This window comes from Camelus ferus, chromosome 5, assembly GCF_009834535.1.
Source record: "Camelus ferus isolate YT-003-E chromosome 5, BCGSAC_Cfer_1.0, whole genome shotgun sequence".
Classification (NCBI taxonomy): Eukaryota; Metazoa; Chordata; class Mammalia; order Artiodactyla; family Camelidae; genus Camelus; species Camelus ferus.
Window position 1 is genome coordinate 96703532 of NC_045700.1, and position 17766 is coordinate 96721297.

The 17766-nt window shown below is 62.3% G+C and overlaps 1 protein-coding gene across 4 annotated transcripts; it reads left to right on the forward strand.

The window, feature by feature from the left end:
- Positions 1-2065: 2065 nt before the first annotated feature.
- Positions 2066-17751, forward strand: GPR35 (G protein-coupled receptor 35). Of its 4 annotated transcripts, XM_032480701.1 has the most exons (3): positions 2066-2197; positions 3408-3514; positions 16464-17751. In XM_032480701.1, exon 3 carries the CDS (start codon positions 16474-16476, stop codon positions 17380-17382), a length of 909 nt encoding a protein of 302 aa, XP_032336592.1. In that variant the 5' UTR covers positions 2066-2197; positions 3408-3514; positions 16464-16473; the 3' UTR covers positions 17383-17751. The 4 variants fall into 4 exon arrangements, with proteins under 4 accessions (XP_032336592.1, XP_032336594.1, XP_032336591.1 ...); XM_032480703.1 differs by lacking the exon at positions 3408-3514 and having other exon boundaries at positions 2072-2197; XM_032480700.1 differs by lacking the exons at positions 2066-2197; positions 3408-3514 and adding an exon at positions 11317-11911.
- The last annotated feature ends 15 nt before the right edge of the window (positions 17752-17766 follow it).

Below are 17766 nucleotides of genomic sequence, written 5' to 3' on the forward strand. Positions count from 1 at the left end.
CTCCAAACCCCATACTATCGACTCCTGGACCAGGGTGGTATCCTGCAGAGGCCGACACCGAAACAGATTTGGGAAGCAAGACGCTCAGGGGGAGGAGGAGCCTGGCGCAGCGTGTCCCGAGCCCCACGTGGCGCTCGGATGCCGGGTGTTGACACCCTGCGCAGCTCAGTCTCCCAGGCAGGGACCCCTCGGGCGTCCTTCGAAGAGGCCCCAGAGCTTCATGCACGACAGCGATAAGGCAGCCGTCTGCAGCCAGGACCAGGGCCTTTGCTAGGAAGCGAGCTTGCCAGCGCCTTGACCTTAGACTTCCAGCTTCCCAAATTATGAGAAGTCAATGTCTGCAGTTTCGCCCCCAGCCTGCAGTGTTTGTCCCGGCAGCCGGGACTGACTGAGACCCGCTGCTCCTGCTTTCCGAGCAGGTGGCCGCGCACGCGCTTCCTTGGAGTGGAATTTCTCTCTCGGCCTCCACTCACGGGCACTTTGCTGCTGCCGCTGCCTTGAAGAGCTCTTTCCCAAGACGGGCTGGAGGAAAGGCCATCTCGACCCACACGTCCCCACCCGGCCTCAGAGCCGCTCTGCTGTGGCCAGTTCGCCCGGCCCTAGGGGTCAGCAATCACGTGCATCTCGCCAGCGTCACCGCCAGCCGGCCACAGGCAGGACGTCCCTCCCTCCGGGCAGCTGGAGGCTGCCGGTACCCCTGGGTTGCGAGGAGGCCTCCGGGGGGCGCACTTGAGCAGCATCTCCACGTCTCAGCCTGTCTGTCTTCCCTCCCCACCTGCTTTGTCTTCTGGGCAGAGACAGAGAAAGCCGACGATTTGTCTCACCCGTTAGGTTCCGGGCCTGGGCCCTGCAGAGAGCCACCTTCCAAAGGAGGCCCGAAAAGTAAAATGCTGCCAACTGCCCCATCATCATCAGCCTCCTGCCCTGAACTCCAGAAGGCAGGGTGCTGCCAGCTTCTCCCAAGAGCCCATGGGGCGACCCACCTTCGCTGGGCTGGCCAGCCCCCTTGCCAGGCCGCATCTGGACAGAATCCTGGTCCCTCACTGGGTGACAGGGAGCGTTTGCTCAGGTCCCTCTCTGGGATCAGGTGGAGAGCAGAGAAGGGAAGGCCAGGCTGTGTGGCCACCGCAGACGGGAAGGCGTCTGCTGCCCGGCTTCCAGGCCGTAGCGAGGGCAGCAGGCCCCGCATGTCTGCTGAGCCCAAGAAACAGCCTGGGTGCTGAGGGGCAGGGCGCCCGCTGCAGGGCGTGGTCCCTTCACAAGAGGCACCTACCGGCTGAGCTACAGGGGCCCTTCCCCTGGCCCACCGCAGTAGCCAGGCGGGCCCAGTTCTACTCGGTGCATCTCCTCCTGGCTGGGCCTTCGCAGAACAGCTTGTGTGCTCTGGACACCAGGGTCCCTGCTGAAAACGTGTCCGGGCTCTGGCCACACTCACAGGGTGTCCTGGGTCCAGGCTCTGGCCCTGTGTTTTGCCCTGGGGACCTTGTCTGCAGTGTCTGCTGGGATGGGGTCCAGCTCGGCTCAGGTCTGCTGACGAGAGAAGAGGGAAGGGGACCTGCTCTCCAGGCTCTTCTAGGGTCTGAGCCCACCCAGCAGGGTGGCCGTGCCCCTCCCACCCCATGGTGGGACTCCTGATGCGTTAGAAGGCTCCTGCCTCAGTCTGTATGCTCCTGTCTGATACCAGCCCCCAAGCCCCGAGCAGGATCCCCCAGCAGAACGCAAGGCCCCGGCTGGCTCTGGGAGGACCCAGGACCCCAGGGCAGGCGCACCACTGCCGCAGCCATATATTGACTGACACAGACGGGTGCCTCATCCTGGGCCCTGCCTGGCTCCACGGAACCCAGCAGCAGGGTCCAGCCATGCCAAGCTGTGTCCAGGGCCTGGCTGCACCTGGGGTCCCCGTCCTGTGGACCTGCTAGTGGGCGAAGGCCGCCTCCCTCCATGCGCTGTGTCCCTGGCTGACCCTGACAGGCGGGTCTGGGTGTGCAGGTGAGAACGCCTCCTTTCCCGGGCTTCCTCAGCAGACTTTGCCCCGAACCGCCTGGCTGCGCTTCCTTCTGGTCATCGCTTCCTGCTCCAGGGCAGTGTGCACGGCCTTCTCAGTGGGAGCCGAGTCTGACCTGGTCCTGGCCCCGGGCCTTCTCTCTCAAGGCCCTCCCTCGTCCTGGTCGGCCTTGGGGGCAGCAGAGCATCTGGGGTGAGTATTGAAGTCCTGGTGCCTTGAAGCCCCATGTTGGGGAGAGAGACCAGCGGGGCAGGGCTGCCAGGGCAGGAGGCAGGATGGGGCCGGAGTGAGCCAGACAGAGCCAGCCAGGCCAGGGCCAAGGCTGTGCGATGCTCCAGGCCCTTTTCTCTCGGCCTCTGTCTCTCTTCGTTCGTAAGCATGCCTTGTCAGGGTCCCATGTCTGCCTTGTTGCTTTGGCTGGACTTCCCCCCTAATGTTTAACAGAAGTGAACTAGCTTTTGCTGCCTTGAAATGAATGGGGGAGCCCTTTGTTCCTGGGACCTTGGGTTTTTGACCCCAACATGTGGCCTGGGACATGGGTCTTTCCTAGTTTTGAGGACAGGCTTTGAGGGGCAGGCTGGGCCCACAGTCCCCAGGAGCGGTCAGCTCTGCAGCTCTGAGGCCCCATCCGGCCCAGGGGCTTCCTCCTTTGCCTTGTTAATGTAGTGCCTTGTAGTGATTGCTGTTCCAGTGTTAAAATATCCCTCATAACCCTGCGCTGTGTGTCCACGCTGGATTACTGGCTCCATACCTTGCTGGATTCAGTTAGCTAAGTTCATCAAGGACTTTGCGTCTGTGGTCACGCATGGTGTTGACCTATAGGTTTCCTGTAGTAGTGAGTTTGTCTAGTTTTGATCTGAGGGCAAAGCATGTCTTCGAAAATGAGTAGGGAAAGGTTCCTCCTTATTTCTTTTCAGAATATGTTTAAGATTGGTATTATTTCATTCTTAAATGTTTGATAGAACTCCCCAGCGACACCATCTAGGTCAGGAGTCTTCTTTGTGGAAAGGTCTTTCATTATGAATTCAACAACGTTCATAGACACAGGCTATTCAAATTTGATATTCCTTGTGTGAATTTTGGCAAGTTATGGCTTCTAAGATATTTGTGTATTTCAACTGAGTTGTCAGATGTCTTTGCATAAATTTATTAATAATGTCCCTTTGTTACTCCAATGTCTGTAGGATCTAAGTGCTATGTTTTCAGTCCTGATACTAGTATTTGTGGATTTTTTTCTTGATCCATTTAGCCAGAGGTTTATCAACTGCATTGATCATTTCAAAGAACCAGGTTTCATTTTATTGATTTTTCCCTATTGTCATTTTTCTACAATATTAAATTTTCTCTTATTTCCTTCCTTCCACTTACTTGGGCTTGATTTGCTGTTGTTTGACCTTCCCAGAGTGGAATCTCTGGTCGATGATTTCAGGCCTTTTCTCTGTCCCGAGACAAACACCTGCAGCACACGTTTCCCGCTAACACTGCGTCAGCTTCATCTCGCAAATGCTGGTAAGTTGTGTTTCCATGACCGTGTAGCTCAAAATGCTTTCCAGTTTCCCTTTGATTACTTATTTGACTCTTGAGTTTATTATGTTATTTAATTTCCAAATATTTGGGCATTCTTTCGATATCTTGTATCTTTTTGTTACTGATTTCTCATTTAGTTGTGTGGTATCTGAAGAACATACTCTGTATGATTTAAATCGTCTTTCTTGTGCTGAGGCCTGCTGTATGGCCCAGTGTGTGGCCTATTTTGGAGACTGTTCACATGTGCACTTGAAAAGAATGTGTGTTTGCTCTTGTTACACATGCTGCTCTGCGAGCATCAGTGCGGGCAGCGGCTTGGTGATGTTCAAGTCTACCCTTGCTAAGTTCTTAGTCACTGGAGGGGGGGTCAGAACAGCCTGTCAGAGCCGCGAGTCTGTCTAATCACTTCCGAGTTAGTCCTTTCATTGTATGAAATGTCCCTTGCGTCTCCGGTGCAGCTCCCTGTGCTGAAGTCCACTTTGACATTAATACCCCATCCAGCTTTGCCATGACTGGTGTTTTCATTTTATATCTTTTTTCATTCTTTCACTTTGTTTTCACTTTTCACTTTTAACCTCTCTTTATGTTTAAAGTGTGTGTCATTTAGACAGCATATTGTCACTTCCTGCTTTTGTAATCCAGTTTGACAGTCTTTGACTTTTGATCGGAGTATTTAGGCCAGTTACGTTTAGTGTGGTTAGTGACAGGGTCGGGTTAGATCTGCCACCTTCCTACTGCTTCCTATTTGTCTCATCTATTCTTTGTCCCTTTCTCTTCCCTCTTTTGGATTAATTGAGTCTTTTGTTTTATACTCCATTTATCTCCTCTGTTGGCTTATTTATTTAAAAAGCCTCTTTGTTTTACTTTTTCAATGGTTGCTGTTGGGTTTACAATATACATATTTAACTTACTGATGACTGGATGTAGGAGAAGGGGGGGAAATTGTGGCCTGGGCAACAAGCGGGATCATTCTCTAGATGGGGGACTTTGAAGGATGATTACAGTGCAGGTGGTGGGTGGTGGTGAAGGGGCTTGATCATGTGGTCAGTTCTGGTCAAGTGCACTTAAAATGCATGTTAGATGTCCGAGAGAAGGTGCCTGGCGGGGAGTCCCATGTGTGGTCCAGAGGTCTGGGCTGAAGCGGGCACTGGGGTCATGGGCACAGGGGTGATTCTTAGGTCAGCAGGACTGGTTGAGTCTGGTATGGAGAGTGTGATGGGGCAAGAAAGGGCCCAGGACCAAGCCCCAGTGGACCCCAAGTTAGGGCCCTGCATGGAGAACAACAAGGGTGTGCGAGGAGAGGCCAGAGAGGAAGGGGCGAAATGGGGCAAGTGCCACGTCTCAGAACCAGAAAGGCAGTGGCCCAGCGGCCGCCCCCAGGTGCTGCCACCAAGGGCTTCTGCATCTGGGCAGCATGCAAGGGGGCCTCGAAGGCCCCCTGAGGCCCTCCCCCTTCCCTGTGCACACGCGCCTGGCGTGCATTTAGACCTCGTCAACGTTTCACTGAAACACTTAAAAACAAAGAGCTAGGGACGGTTCAGCTGTGCCAAAAGCTGCTGGGGAGGGGAGTAAGGCGAAGCCTGTCAGATGCCCGCTGGGGTCTGCGACTCAGTGGCCGAAGGGCCCTCGGGGGGAGACGTGTCTGTGGGCTGGCCGCGTGGGACCTGGGTCCCAGTGGTGGAGCACCAAGGGTTGGGGGGAGCAGACGCCGTGTGTGAGGCCATCTTTCCAGAGAGCGTGTGGGACCAGAGCCATCGCATGGTCCTCTAGCCGGGCTCTGCAGGGGCAGTCAGCCAAATCCAGGGCCAGGCTTCTCCGGGGGGTGGGGGTGGGGGGGGGCAGGGCCAGCAGGGTTGGGCATTGCAGGGCCAGGGCCAACTAGGGGGGCTTCTTGCAGCTCACCCCCCACCCCCCGCTGCCCAAGGCAGATTCCCCCGTCCCCACCCTCTCCTGGGACACTACCTAAACAGTGCCAGACCCCGGCTTTCTGCAGCCCTGCAACCTGACCGATCTGCCTCAATCAGTGTCGACCTCCTGGAAGAGCAGGCCCATCACGACTGAAGCTGTGCGGACTGTCCCTGACTTAGAGCAGGAGACTGGCCCACTCGGCTCGGGACCAGCCAGAGGGGTCTCAGCAAACAGTGGGAAGCAGTGAGCAGATGGAGAGGGGGCGGCGAGCCTGCCGCGAGGGACCCAGGACAGGCAGGTGGCGGAGGTGAGGGGTGAGAGCAGAGGTCGGTGGCCCAGGTGAGGGTAGGGCCCATGGAACAGCCCTGAACTCTGTGTGTGTGCACGTGTGTGTGTGTGTGTTTGTGCCCGTGCATGTTTCTGGAAAAAGACTCTTCGGGTTTTTTAAGTGAACAAGCACAAAGTGAAAAGTCAAGCCTTGCTCCCTGACCCCTCGTGTGGGCCTTGGCCTGGCGCTGCCCCTCACCTCGCCCTCACCCACTCCAGTCCAGCCCTAACTGCAGCCGCGGAGGGAGCCCCCCGTCCCACTCCCCCTTCCCATCGCGCCCACACCCCTGCCGTCCGTCGTCCCCACACACCCGTGGCCCTCTTCCCCCACAGTCCCCGGCATCGGAGGGCCAGCTCGGGGCCAGGCTGCTCCGCCCCCTGCCCTTTGGTACCAGGTGCTCGCTCTCAACATCGTGCCGGGAAGGAGCCTGCCAGGGCATTCCAGCTCTCTCCTCCAGGGGCTCCTGGCATCCCCGAGCCATCCCAGCCCTTCCTGGACTGTGGTTTCCCATCTGTGCAGTGGCGCTGGGGGCTGGGGGTGCAGAGGCTGGCGCCCGAGTGGGCGGTAGAGGCAGCCCAGCCCCCAGTTTTGAGGAGACCCTTGCTTTCCAGGCAGAGCAGAGGGCCCTGAACTCCCGGGTTCCTTCTACCTCCACATGCAGTGAGTGTCGCCTCCCAAATGGTGGGTGTTTCCCCGTGGTCCGGTCTTTGCGGGTGAGGCCCAGTGGGGAAGAGCCAAGCGGGAGCACGCTGGGCCTGGGACCTCTGTCCTCCTAGCTCAGTCTGCCTCCCACCCAAGAGCCCTCCCATAGATGTAGGTCAGCAGAGGGGTGTGTGTGTGCACGGGCGTATACGTGCACACACGTGTGCTAATAGTGTAGATCTGTACACGTGTGTGCACGCCTTTCTCTCCCTCTGGCATGAGGTGAATAAAAGCTGGATTGTGCACTTTGGCTCAGCTCCTAACCTTGGCACCAGCAGCTGAGTGGGATCCAGATCCAGGGAGCACCCTCCGCTGCCCGACGGTCGCCCAGTCTCCCCCCCCTCCCCTCCTGACTCCTGGCTTGGGTGCCTGGCCCTGTGGAGTGGCCCCCGGCCCGGGTGTGGGGGTGTCCCTGACTGTGCTCTGTGCTTGCTCCTGCTCCGGTTTCGGGCGGCGGCCTCTGGACGCTCGTCAGACTCAGGTGCGACGTCTGGTTCTGGTGAGACCGCTTCAGGAAGTGGCTGCTTTTGTTTTCTCTCTAAGTATAATTGCAAATTCACGGATGTAAACTTGTTTGTGTTTCAAGTTGAAGTTATTCTCCTGCAGATTTTAAATCAGCCCATCTCTGGTCCCCAGAAGCGAGCTTGCGTTGACTCTTGTGTCCCTCTGTCGGCGGCCTGTGGTCCCGAGCCGCTTGGCTCTCTGGGGTGAAAAGCCGTTCTGGGCACATCCTACGTGGTTCCTAACCCAGACCTGAAAGCCCCCACTGCCCTCTGTAGCCTCCTCCTCTTCGTGAGAAAGCACAGCTGGAGACCACGGCCTGGGTGTCGGGGGTGTGGGACGTGGGCCTTGTCGGTGGGCAGGACCAAAAGCTTTGCTTTCAAGGTAAGCCACAGCACAGGTCCACGCTGCTGCTTCTCACTGAAACCCAGGCCTGCTTGGTCTTCACTTAACCGTGTGGATAACACGCCTGCATGGTTCCGCCGGTGGGGTTACTGGGTCAAAGGGCAGTGCGTGCCTGATTTTGCTGGATCTTGCCAAATGTCCCTTCAAGGGCAGGGTGGGGGGTGCGGTTGTGCCATGTGGAATATCAGTGGGTGACATCTGAGGCTGTCTCCCCCAGGGACTGTGGCCAACCTCCTGGACCTGGTCCAACTGACAGGGGCGAAATCACACTGCAGAGCACTTTAAATTTGTGGTTCTCTTTTTGAGTCATGGGGTGTCTTTCCTGTCTTTAACGAGCCACTTACATCTCCTTTTCAGGGAACTGTCTGTTCCTATCAGTTGGCCTTTTGCCCAAGCTGCAGAGGAAATGTCTTGGAAGGCCAGCAGCCTGGGGAGGGCACGGTAACCCTCAGCAGAGCACTTCTCAGGGGAAGTTGAAGTTGAGGACCGCCCGCCTTGGTGTCTCTCAGGCTGCTGGTGAAGCGGCCACTCCTTGGGCCCAGCAGACCGACTGGCTCAGATCAGCCAGAGCCGAGGGGAGGGGAAGGGGAGGGAAAATCCCCTTTCAAGGGTGACGCCCTCTCCTGTTCTGAATACAGCTGCTGGACATCACAATTGATTTTAAAGCAAGGATGAGATGCTCTGGGCACATACTTGGCTCCCATGAGGGTCCCCTCTGCCAGGCAGGCGACTCAGCCTAAGGTCCAGCCAGAGAGTCGGGGTCAGCAGGAGGCACCTGCAGCCCTCACGCGGGGTGATGGCCGTCTGGAGGAGGAGGCAGGAGGAGGGAGGAGGAGGCAGGAGGAGGGAGCGGTAGGGCGCCCAGTGGGCTGGGGTGGGTGTCTCTGCTCTGCTGGGAAGGGAGGCCCGAGACCACCACGGCGGGCAGCCAGCGGTTGGAGGGTCAGGCAGGAAGCGTCTCCAGGAGGGGACCTGGCGTGGGGCCAGCAGCCAGCCTTCCAGTCAGAGAAGCCTCAGGCAGAGAAAGGGGAAGGAGGCCCTGGAGGAGCAGGAACCTGCGGCCGCACCAGCAGCAGGGCCTGGGCGGGAGGGAGGGCTCAGCGCAGGAGGCAGCGGAACCCGTAGCCCCCCCACCCCCCACCCCCGGCGGCGGTAGGGGGGCGCCCAGGAGGCCGGGGGAGCTGTCCAGGGCTGAAGGAGCATCGCCTGCCCTCCGCCCAGCCCGCCTCCTCCAGCCCTGCACAGCGGAGCCGTCCACCTCTGGGGTCCGCCTGCCCCAGGAGCCTCAGGCTGGGGGCCACAGCGCTGCCTCAGGAGGAGGAGGCCAGCTGTTGCAGGAGGGCCTCTGCCCCTGTGCAGGGTCCCCGGGTGTCCGAGGGCAGGGCTGTGCTGACTGGGAGGAGATGGGAGTGGGGGTCGGGAAGGCGGCGCCCTGGGCGCTCCCCTGCTGGCCTGTGTGTCAGATCTGTGGGGTGTGGGCGGGGCCGAGCCGGGACACCTGTCCACCCTGGGCCTGCCTGCTGCTCCATGACCTGACCCAGGACGCACCCTGGGCAGCAGCCCAGACAGGCCAGCAGTGCCTCGGGGCCCCTCAGGACCCCCTGGAAGCCCTCGCAGTCCCCTAGTGCCCTTGTTGTCCTGTGGTGGCTCCTCCCTCCTGGCACAGGCCACCTTGCTGGGAAAGGGCCGGACGCGCCGGTGGGCAGGGCCGTCTGTCAGATGCTGCGCTGTCTGAGCGAAGGGCTGCAGGAGGGGCCCCAGAAAAGTGGCTACGGCCAGGTTTGTCTTGGGGCACAAGGATGGTCACAGTGGGGGCACGGGGGAGAGACAGGCAGTCCAGGCGCAGGGGCCCCAGAATGGCCTGCCACCCTAGGGCCCCAGGCCAGAGTGCACGGCCCAGACACATGGCCTCTGCGCATCGGGACTCTGGCGTGTGCCAGTGGTCACAGGCGGAGTGACAGCTCCAGAGCCTGGAGGCCGTCTGATCAGAGGACCGAAGGCTTTGCCACCCCGGGTGTGCCGCCAGCTTCTGGAGACGGGGCAGCCATCCTTGGGAGCCCCCTCAACCCCCGCCCCTCCTGCCCCCCCGCCCCTCCTGCCCCCCTGCCACTCAGCCACATTTGCTGAATGAATGATGAATGAATGAACGTGCGAGCGAGCACGGTGAGGCCTCGGAGGCCACGTGGAGGCAGTTGTGTGGGGACAGAGGAGGTTTCTGAGTTTGAGAGGTGGCAGCTGCAAGCTCGGTGCTGGAAGGCCTCCTACAGGAGGGCCCTCGGTGGCCTTGGCGGCACCTGCCGCTGTGCCAGGTGGGGTGGCAGGTGGCCGGTAGGGGGTGGGGACCAGGGATGGGGTGTTTCTCACAGGAGGGGGCAGAGCGCTGGGCGCCCTGTCCCCTGCCCCCCGCCCACATGGGTCAAGGCCTTGGCTCTCCCTGCACCGCACGCCACTTCCATGACGCAGTCCCCCTCTGCAGTGCTGGGGGGCAGTGCACGGAGATGAGCCCCAGGTCACACCCGAGGCCTCGCGGTGGTGGCAGGGTGAGAGCCGGGCCTGGGACAGAGCAGGTCCTGGTTGAGGGCACCTTGAGCCAGAGAGCTGGACCCGCACAGCCAGCCCCTCCCCGTCCGTGCCCCCGCTGCCTGGCCACCGCTTCTGCCCGCCTAATCCAAACCCTTCCATGGCCACACAAGTGCTTCTCTATTTTTATACACTTTTTATTATGGAAAATTGCAAATATGTACCAAAGCAGGGCGTCTAGCACAGAGAACGCCATGTCTCCTGCCCAGCCATGGTCAGCTCCCCCGACTCCTGTTTCACCGGCAGCCCTCACCCTGCGGGGTCTTCCCTGCCACCTCGCCCGAGGACACCGGCGCGTGGGCTTCCAGCAGACGAGAGCCTATTGAGACCAGCCATAGTGCCACCTGGCACCCAAGGAGCAAGGGCTGATTCCTGACCTGGTCCCCGTGCTGGCCAGCCCCCCCGTCGTCCACAGAAGGAAGCCTTTCCCAGGTGGCTCTGCAGTGGGGGACTGCCTCTCTGTCCCTCTGGGCTGCGGCTCCCACCCCTGGGTCCCCTGCGGGGCTGAGAGGCTCGGGGTGGAGCTGATGGCCTGGGCTCATCCAACTGCCCCTTCGAGAGGTAGGAAGGACAAGGGAGGGGGCCACGGGCCCAGCAAAGAGAGGGCTCCCTGGAGGCAGAGCAGCTGCAGGGTGGGGTGACAGGGCAGCCTGGCCAAGAAGGGGTCCCGTCCCCTGCCTCTCCCTCCCTTCCTCTGGGGAGCTGAGGCCAGTCTGACCGCTCAGGTGAGCCCCAGGCCCAGGGCCTCTGGGGGAGAAGCAGCCCTCCCAGGGTGAACTGTGCGGAGGTAGGTGTAGGTTTGGGGTGGAGCTCAAGGGTGTTTCCTCATGATGGGCCTGTGAGGTTTTCCTGTGAGGTGGGAGGGACAGGGGCCTGCGAAGAGTGAGCAGGACCTGGCGTGGGGAGGAGGCTGGAGGGGCTGGGGGACTGTGAGAGAAGGACCCAGAGGCCAAGAGCCAGCCTGCGGGCACAGGGCAGGGCTGCCCAGCCAGCAGGGGAGGAAGGCGGGTGGATGCCCTGGGACCCACCCGCACCAGTCACCTCCTCTCCCTGCCCCCCAGGGACCTCCCCCTCCCCTGCCCCTCCCCTCCCCCATCGGTCTCGGTTGTCCCCCTACCCCCGCAGTGGTGTCCTCGTCATTCCCCCTTCAGTACAGTGACGACAGGGGCAGATAATGGCCCCCCGGCTGGCTTTTGGCCAGACCAGTGGGATGGGGAGAGTTGCTTCCCAGACCTGGACTCTGTGAAGAGGGTCCAGAGAGTGTGGCAGGAGCAGAAGCCCGTGTCCTCAGCTTCCCGGGGTGCCAGCCCAAGGCTGGGCCCAGGCCCAGAGGCCTCTGGTTCCAGGGGTTCCCTGGGTCCCAGCCCCCAGCAGGCGCTTGGGGCAGGGCTGGCACCAGGGTGAGGCAAGGGAGGCCCTGGCCTCGCACAGCAAGTAAGAGCCCCCAAACTCAGCTGTCAGGGCGGACAGTACTTCACTGCGGTACTGTAACACGGCAGGGGTCACACAAAATCCACGGCGAATCAGCATGTCAGATAAAGGCGGGGTGGAGGGACGGGCAGTCCTTTGCTGCAGGCTGCAGGCTGCAGGTCGAAGGCAGACTGGCCCCTGCCCAGCCCCCAGTCGGGCTCTGAAGGCGCCGCAGCGCCGCCTCGCAGGGCCAGGGGGCTCCCCTCCACCCGCCGCTCAGATGGCCACGTCTCCCTGTGGACAGTCAAGCCCCCTTCCCACCCAGCTGCTGCGGGCAGAGGCCTGTGCTGGGGATTGTGAAAGAGAGGTTGCCAGCTCCCTCCCACCCGCCTGCTCCGCCTCCAGCCTCTGCTTCCCACAGGCCCGCCCATCTTCCAGGAAGCCCATCCCCATCTCTGCCTCCTCCCGCCTCCCAGGGCCAGCTCAGTGCCACCTCCTTCTAGAAGCCTCCCGGTCCTGACCTGCCCTCCGCGAAGCCCCACGCTGTGAGTGCCTGCCCCCCATGTGCCGGGCGAGCCCACCCGGCCACCTCGCCCGCCCAGCTGTGTCCAGCAGGGTGGGCATGGAAGAGGGGCAGACCGTGGTGTAGAGTGAGGTGGCGTGGGCGCAGAGCAGCCTGGGGAGGAGAGCCCGGGGTGGGAAAGGCCCTCGGCCAGTGGCCGCACTGCCCAGCCAGGGACACCCCGCCTGATGTCCTCAGGGTCCTGAGCCCCCACTCCCAGGGCTGTGCTCCCTTCTGGACCCTGAGGGCGGGGGCATTGCTCCCACCCCAGGTGAAGGGCTGGGGGCAGGCGGAGCTCCTGGAATCTGCCAGGTTCCTGGGCCACATCCAGCAGCCGCCTTTGGAGTGACCCCGCCTCCCGGGCCCTTCCCTCGGGGGCTCATCCAGACAGCACAGCGATTCGCACCTCACATGTGTCTGTGGCTTCCCCTCAACCCCAACTGCTCAGAGGGATGGAGGGTCAGGAGGAGGGGGCAGGAAGGGTCCTCCTTCAGACCAGCGCCTGGACCCCCGCCACCCGCAGGCCTGCCGTGCTGCTCTCCTGGGCCAGCAGGTGCGAGGCAGGAGAGGAGGGTGCGGGGACTGAGGGAGTGGGGTGGTGTGGGGCGATGTGAGAGGACGCCTCGCAGGTGGAGCTCTGCCTGGGCCCCAGGCTGTGGGGCTCCACCATGGGCGCCGGCCGTGGGGCCGCGGGGCCCTGGTCACTCCTTCTCCGAGGAGGGTCGTTTATGGTTCTGAGGCGGCCCAGCAGCGAGACTGGGCCTAGTCTGGAATCTGAGGCCTGCCCGGTGGGCCAGGCCTCTCGGACCCCCAGGATTCAGTGGACCTCGAGGAGAGGACCCGGCCCTGAACTGGGAGGGAGGCATGCCTGGCAGAGGGAAGGGCTGCGGGGTCGCGGGGTGGGGGTGGGAGGCACCCCACCCCGCTCCGGGAGGCCCAGAGCTTCGGCCACAGTGTTTACAGAGCGCTGTTGTGCGCCAGGAGTCTGCTTAGTGCTCGGGGACGCTGGCCACCCAGTTGGGTTCTCCAGTTGGGGCTGCTGCTGATGGGGGGGACAGGATTTATTCAGGCCCTACTCTGTGCGGGAACAGCTGGGGTCCCAGCCACAGGCAAGTTCTAAGGACGCAGAAGGGCTACTTTCATTCCGGAGTTCAGGGGAGGAAACCAGACAGGGAGGGGCTCGAAGCCATTCAGCGAGAGGAGGTTGGGGAGGCTGGGGGCAGGAGGAGGGGGCTGGACAGAGAGGCAGCGAGAGGCAGGGGGCAAGGCAGAGGACGGGCCCATGGTGGGGACTGCCAGGCCTGGATCCGGACGGTGGGACCAGGCCCCCCTCAGGGGCCTCTGGGTAGGGTCCCTGGTCTCAGGGTCAGGAGGCCTGGGCCAGCCGCTCCCCTCTCTGGGACTCACTTTCCGCCTGTGAAATGGGCAGGGGCCGGGTGGGAGCTCTCCCCAGCCCCTGGCAGTGTGTGCGGAGAGAGGTGCTGCGGAGCCCAAGCTGAGGGCACAAGGCCCTGCCCTCAGGCGTGTGGGGCTGGGGGGGCTGGTCTGCAGGGGAGGGACAGCCCCTCTGCGCAGGGTCTCCCCGCCCTGAGCTCAGAGTGGAGAGGCCTGCCGAAGAGCATGTCCCCTGGGGGCCTGGAGGAGCTGGGCAGGAGAACGTTCTGGATTGGGGAAGGGGTGGTCTGGAAGGCAGGCTTCTCAGGAGGTGGGCGTGAGGAGGCAGCTGGTGGAGGGGCAGGCAGAGCAGGGCAGGGCGGCAGGAAGTGGGCCGGGCACCTGCGTCCACACATGCTGGGGGTCGCCCGGTCGGCGTGGGTGCGGTGCGTGTGAAGGTGCCTTCCCGCGAGCGTGCTGGGCAGGAGCCAGGGCAGAGGCACTGACCGCAGCCACTGGGAGCTCAGCCCCGGGAAAGGCACAGGACTCTCCGGAGTCAGTCGGGGAGAGGACGCCTTCCTCCCGGGGAGGGCTCTGGTCTTTCTAGCGCAGGTTGTTTTCAGAACAAATGCTCTGTGTCAGCGAGCACGCTGCTTCTCTGGAGGTGTTGAAGCTGGCGGCCACTGGCACCCCGCTTCCTCTCCCAGAAATTCCCTCAGGCAGCCCTGGGCTGGGGCTGGCACAGGCGATGGGGAGTCCCGTCACACCCACTCTGCTGTCATCACCCACCACCACCTCCCTGCCTTAAGGACGGGTGGCCCAGGGGGCTGGCTCACTCCAGCCCAGCTTCTCCACCACTTTTCAGGCAGCCCCTGCACAGGCTTCTGCAGGTCAGGGGGCAGACAGCTCCTCTGGGGAAACTGAGGCTGACTGCAGGTCTGTGCCAACTGTGGGTCCAGGGGTCTCAGCAGGGAGGGCTGTGAGGGGGGTTTTGCACCCCAGCAGAGTGTCCTGATGGACATGAGTGTGGTCACAGTGCAGAGGAACTTGGGGTGTCTCCTGGGGCCTGGGCCCCCTCCTCCTTCGTCTCCGAAGTCTCTCCATGGGCTGCGACCAGCACGTGAAGCTGGAGGAGGGAGTGTCTGAGCGCTGCATTCCTAGCACAGTGAGCGCTGCTCTGGGAAACTCGCTTCACTCACACACCCCTGTCCTGGATCCTGGGCGATTTCAAAAGTGGGGTCCCAGCTCTGGAGGTCTTTATGGTGCCTGGGCGACGAGTCTGCACCCCACTCTGCCTCAGATCCCATTTAGGGAGTCTGCTGGGTTCCCAGGGAGCGGGGTACAGGCAGGGCCGACCAGACAGCAGAGGGCTGGCTGGAGACTGCCGTGTGCTCGCATCTCCCAAAGGCGACCGGATGTCTCTCCAGCTGATGGTATGGTTATCTCAGTGCGGAATCAGAGGGTGGCTTCCTACCTCCGCTTGAGACAGCAGACTGATCTCACCATCAGCAGGAAGCGGTGCCCCTGAGGTGCTGCTACCCCTCCAGGGACAGCCTCCCCGGCAGGAAGCGGCCCCTGGCAGCTGAGTGCTCTGAGCACTGGCCGGGCTGCAGGGGGCCCCAGGCAGCCTAGAGCAATTCTGCAGAGCAAATGTTGGAGGTGACGGGTCTGCACACCTGAGCAGGACGCTGTTGGGCTCCGTGTCCTGGATACGGGACCCCGTGCCAGTGCCCGGCACTGGCAGGGACCTGAGCTGGTTGCCGTGGCTTCTGGGGACCCCCTGCTATTTGATAAGGACCTTGGGATTTGGCTTCCCAAACACTTTTGGGAGGCACCCCAAAGGACAGAGGTGAGACCCCAAGGACGGGTATCACTTCAAAGTCTCCTGAGCCACCTTAAGATGCGTGCAAATTGGGTGCCCTTCTCCCTGATAATTAGGAGTTTGTTTTATTATAAAAGGAAATTTTAAAGACTGCAGTTAGTTTTTTTAACTTTCCCTCACAAAATATCAAGCCACACTGAAGCTAGACTGTAAGTTGCCCCCCTGGGGGTTGGGGACCAGGGCCCAGCCCCAACACAGCTGGCTGGGTAGGGGGCATTAGGGGAGGGGCCAGGCCTGCTGCTCATGCAGAAGGGGCTGCCGTTGTCCACTGTCGCGGGCACCGCTGACCAGGGCAGTGAGGGGCCGTGTGGGTGCTTCTGACCAGGACATGGTGGAGGACGCCCAGTTCCACCCCGAGGCCGGCTCTGAGCCATTGGTCTGGGCCTGGAGGGGTGGGGCTGCCCTCATGGTTCTGACCATCGGGAGCACAAGAGGCACTCCTGGCCCCAGATGGGGCTCAGGCCAGTTTAAGTGGGACCTCAGGGCAGAGGACTGTGGTAGCCATGCTCTCTGAGGGAGAGAGTGAGGCAGGCCAGTGCCCGGAGGGGCCCCAGCGACCCCTCCTCGGGAGGGGGTGACGGGCAGCTCTCAGCCCGGCAGTGGGGGGAGGCAGGAGGGAGACCAGAGTTCTGCACTTTCCCGGAGGGCGGGCTGGCTGAGCCACAACCCCTGCTGTCCTGGACCGCAGCAGCCAGTGGCCAGGTGGGGGAGAGGCCAACGCCTGCTGAGGTATGGGTGTGGGTCAGACGCAGGCACCTCCTGTAGCCGGTTTGGGGACGGGGTGGAGGGGGCCACGGGCCGCCCTGGGCTTTGTCCTGAGCCTCTGAGCCCTCCCTGGTGAGGATGGCACTGGGGCTGGTGTGAGACTGGCCACCCTCTGGGCCACCTGTCCCGAGAGATGGTGGAGTTGGCGCAGCGGGGCCTGGAGGTGGACAGTGAGCACCTGCCTTGCTTTCTGACCAGCAGCAAACAGATCCCTGGAGAGAAGGGCTGGGGGAGGGATGGGGATCTGGTTCCAGTCCAGGGCTGGCTCACTGCCTCCTTGCCTCCGCAGGCCTCTGAAGGCCTTGGTTTTCCCACCGTCCAGCAGGCAGGGCAGGGTGGCCTGGAGGGTGCCTCGGGGCTCCCGGCAATTTCCGTGACTTCTCAGGGAAGGTGGAGTTTGGGCTCCCGAATGTGGGTGGGGCGCACCTCTTGCATCCCTGGCCAGAGGCGGGTGGGGCCTGGCCGCCCAGGCTCCCCTCGCTGCCCGCCGCCTCACGCCCGCCCCCTCCTGCAGCCCCAGGACCATGGACAACAGAACCTGCGGCCAGGAGAAGCCTGGCAGCGCCCAGGTCCTCTACACCTACACTGGCGCGCTCCTCGTGCTGGGCCTGCTGCTCAACGGCTGGGCGCTCTGGGTGCTGTGCCACCGCCTGCAGCGGTGGACGGAGACCCGCATCTACATGGCCAACCTGGCCGTGGCCGACCTCTGCCTGCTCTGCGCCCTGCCCTTCTTCCTGCACTCCCTGAAGAGGAAGAGCCCCACGGACACGCTGCTCTGCCAGCTCTCCCAGGGCGTCTACCTGGTCAACAGGTACATGAGCATCAGCCTGGTGATGGCCATCGCCCTGGACCGCTATGTGGCCGTGCGGCACCCGCTGCGCGCCCGTGCGCTCCGCTCCCCGCGGCGGGCCGTGGCCGTGTGCGCGGCACTCTGGGCGCTGGTGGTCAGCTCCCTGGTGCTTCGCTGGTTCCTGGGGAGGCAGGAGGGCGGCTTCTGCTTCTCCAACAGCTCCCGGCAGAGCTCCTACACCACCATCTTCTCGCTGCTGGGCTTCTACCTGCCGCTGGCCGTGCTGGTCTTCTGCTCCCTGCAGGTGGTGGCCGCCCTGGCCCCGAAGCCAGCGGCTGACACAGGCCAGGTGGAGTCCACCCAGAAGGCCGCCCGCATGGTCTGGGCGAACCTGGTGGTGTTCGTGGTCTGCTTCCTGCCCTTTCACGTGGTGCTGACCGTGCAGGTGGCCACGGGCCTGCACTCCTGCGCCCTCCACCTCGCCCTTGACGTCACTAGCAAACTCTCGAATGCCAACTGCTGCCTGGACGCTGTCTGCTACTACTACATGGCCAAGGAGTTCCAGGAGGCATCTGCGCTGGCCGTGCCCCCCAGTGCCAAGGCCCATAAGAGCCAGGAGTCTCTGTGTGTGACCCTGGCCTAGGAGAGGAGCCACGGGCTCCCGGGAAGTGCTGCCCACCGGGGGAGCCTGTGACCAGCAACAAGGAGCCCCGGGATCAGCCCTGACCTCACTGTGGGCTGTGGGCACTCTCAGGAGTCCCATGTGGTCAGGACAATCCAGGCGTGGAGCTTGGGGAGGTGACACCCCCACCCCTGGGGTAGAGAAGGGACAGCGATGAGGGCAGGAGGACTGGGGCCTGAGCACGGCCAACCCTATGGACCCCTGGACGGGGCTGCACACCTGTTGTGCCTAGAACTGGGTTCACCTGCGGCACAGGGGCGGGTGCCTGCTGGGGGCCGTGAGACCCACAGGGCCAGAATAAAGCTCTTCTCCTGGGCTGTGTGCAGGCCACTCACGCTCTCATGA

Bases quoted from the DNA above. Each gene is read 5' to 3' on its own strand.
- GPR35 (XM_032480699.1), top strand. From the start codon at position 12,381: ATGGAGGGTCAGGAGGAGGGGGCAGGAAGGGTCCTCCTTCAGACCAGC. The intron at 12,482-16,463 runs GTGCGAGGCAGG...CCCCTCCTGCAG, and splicing joins CTGCTCTCCTGGGCCAGCAG to CCCCAGGACCATGGACAACA.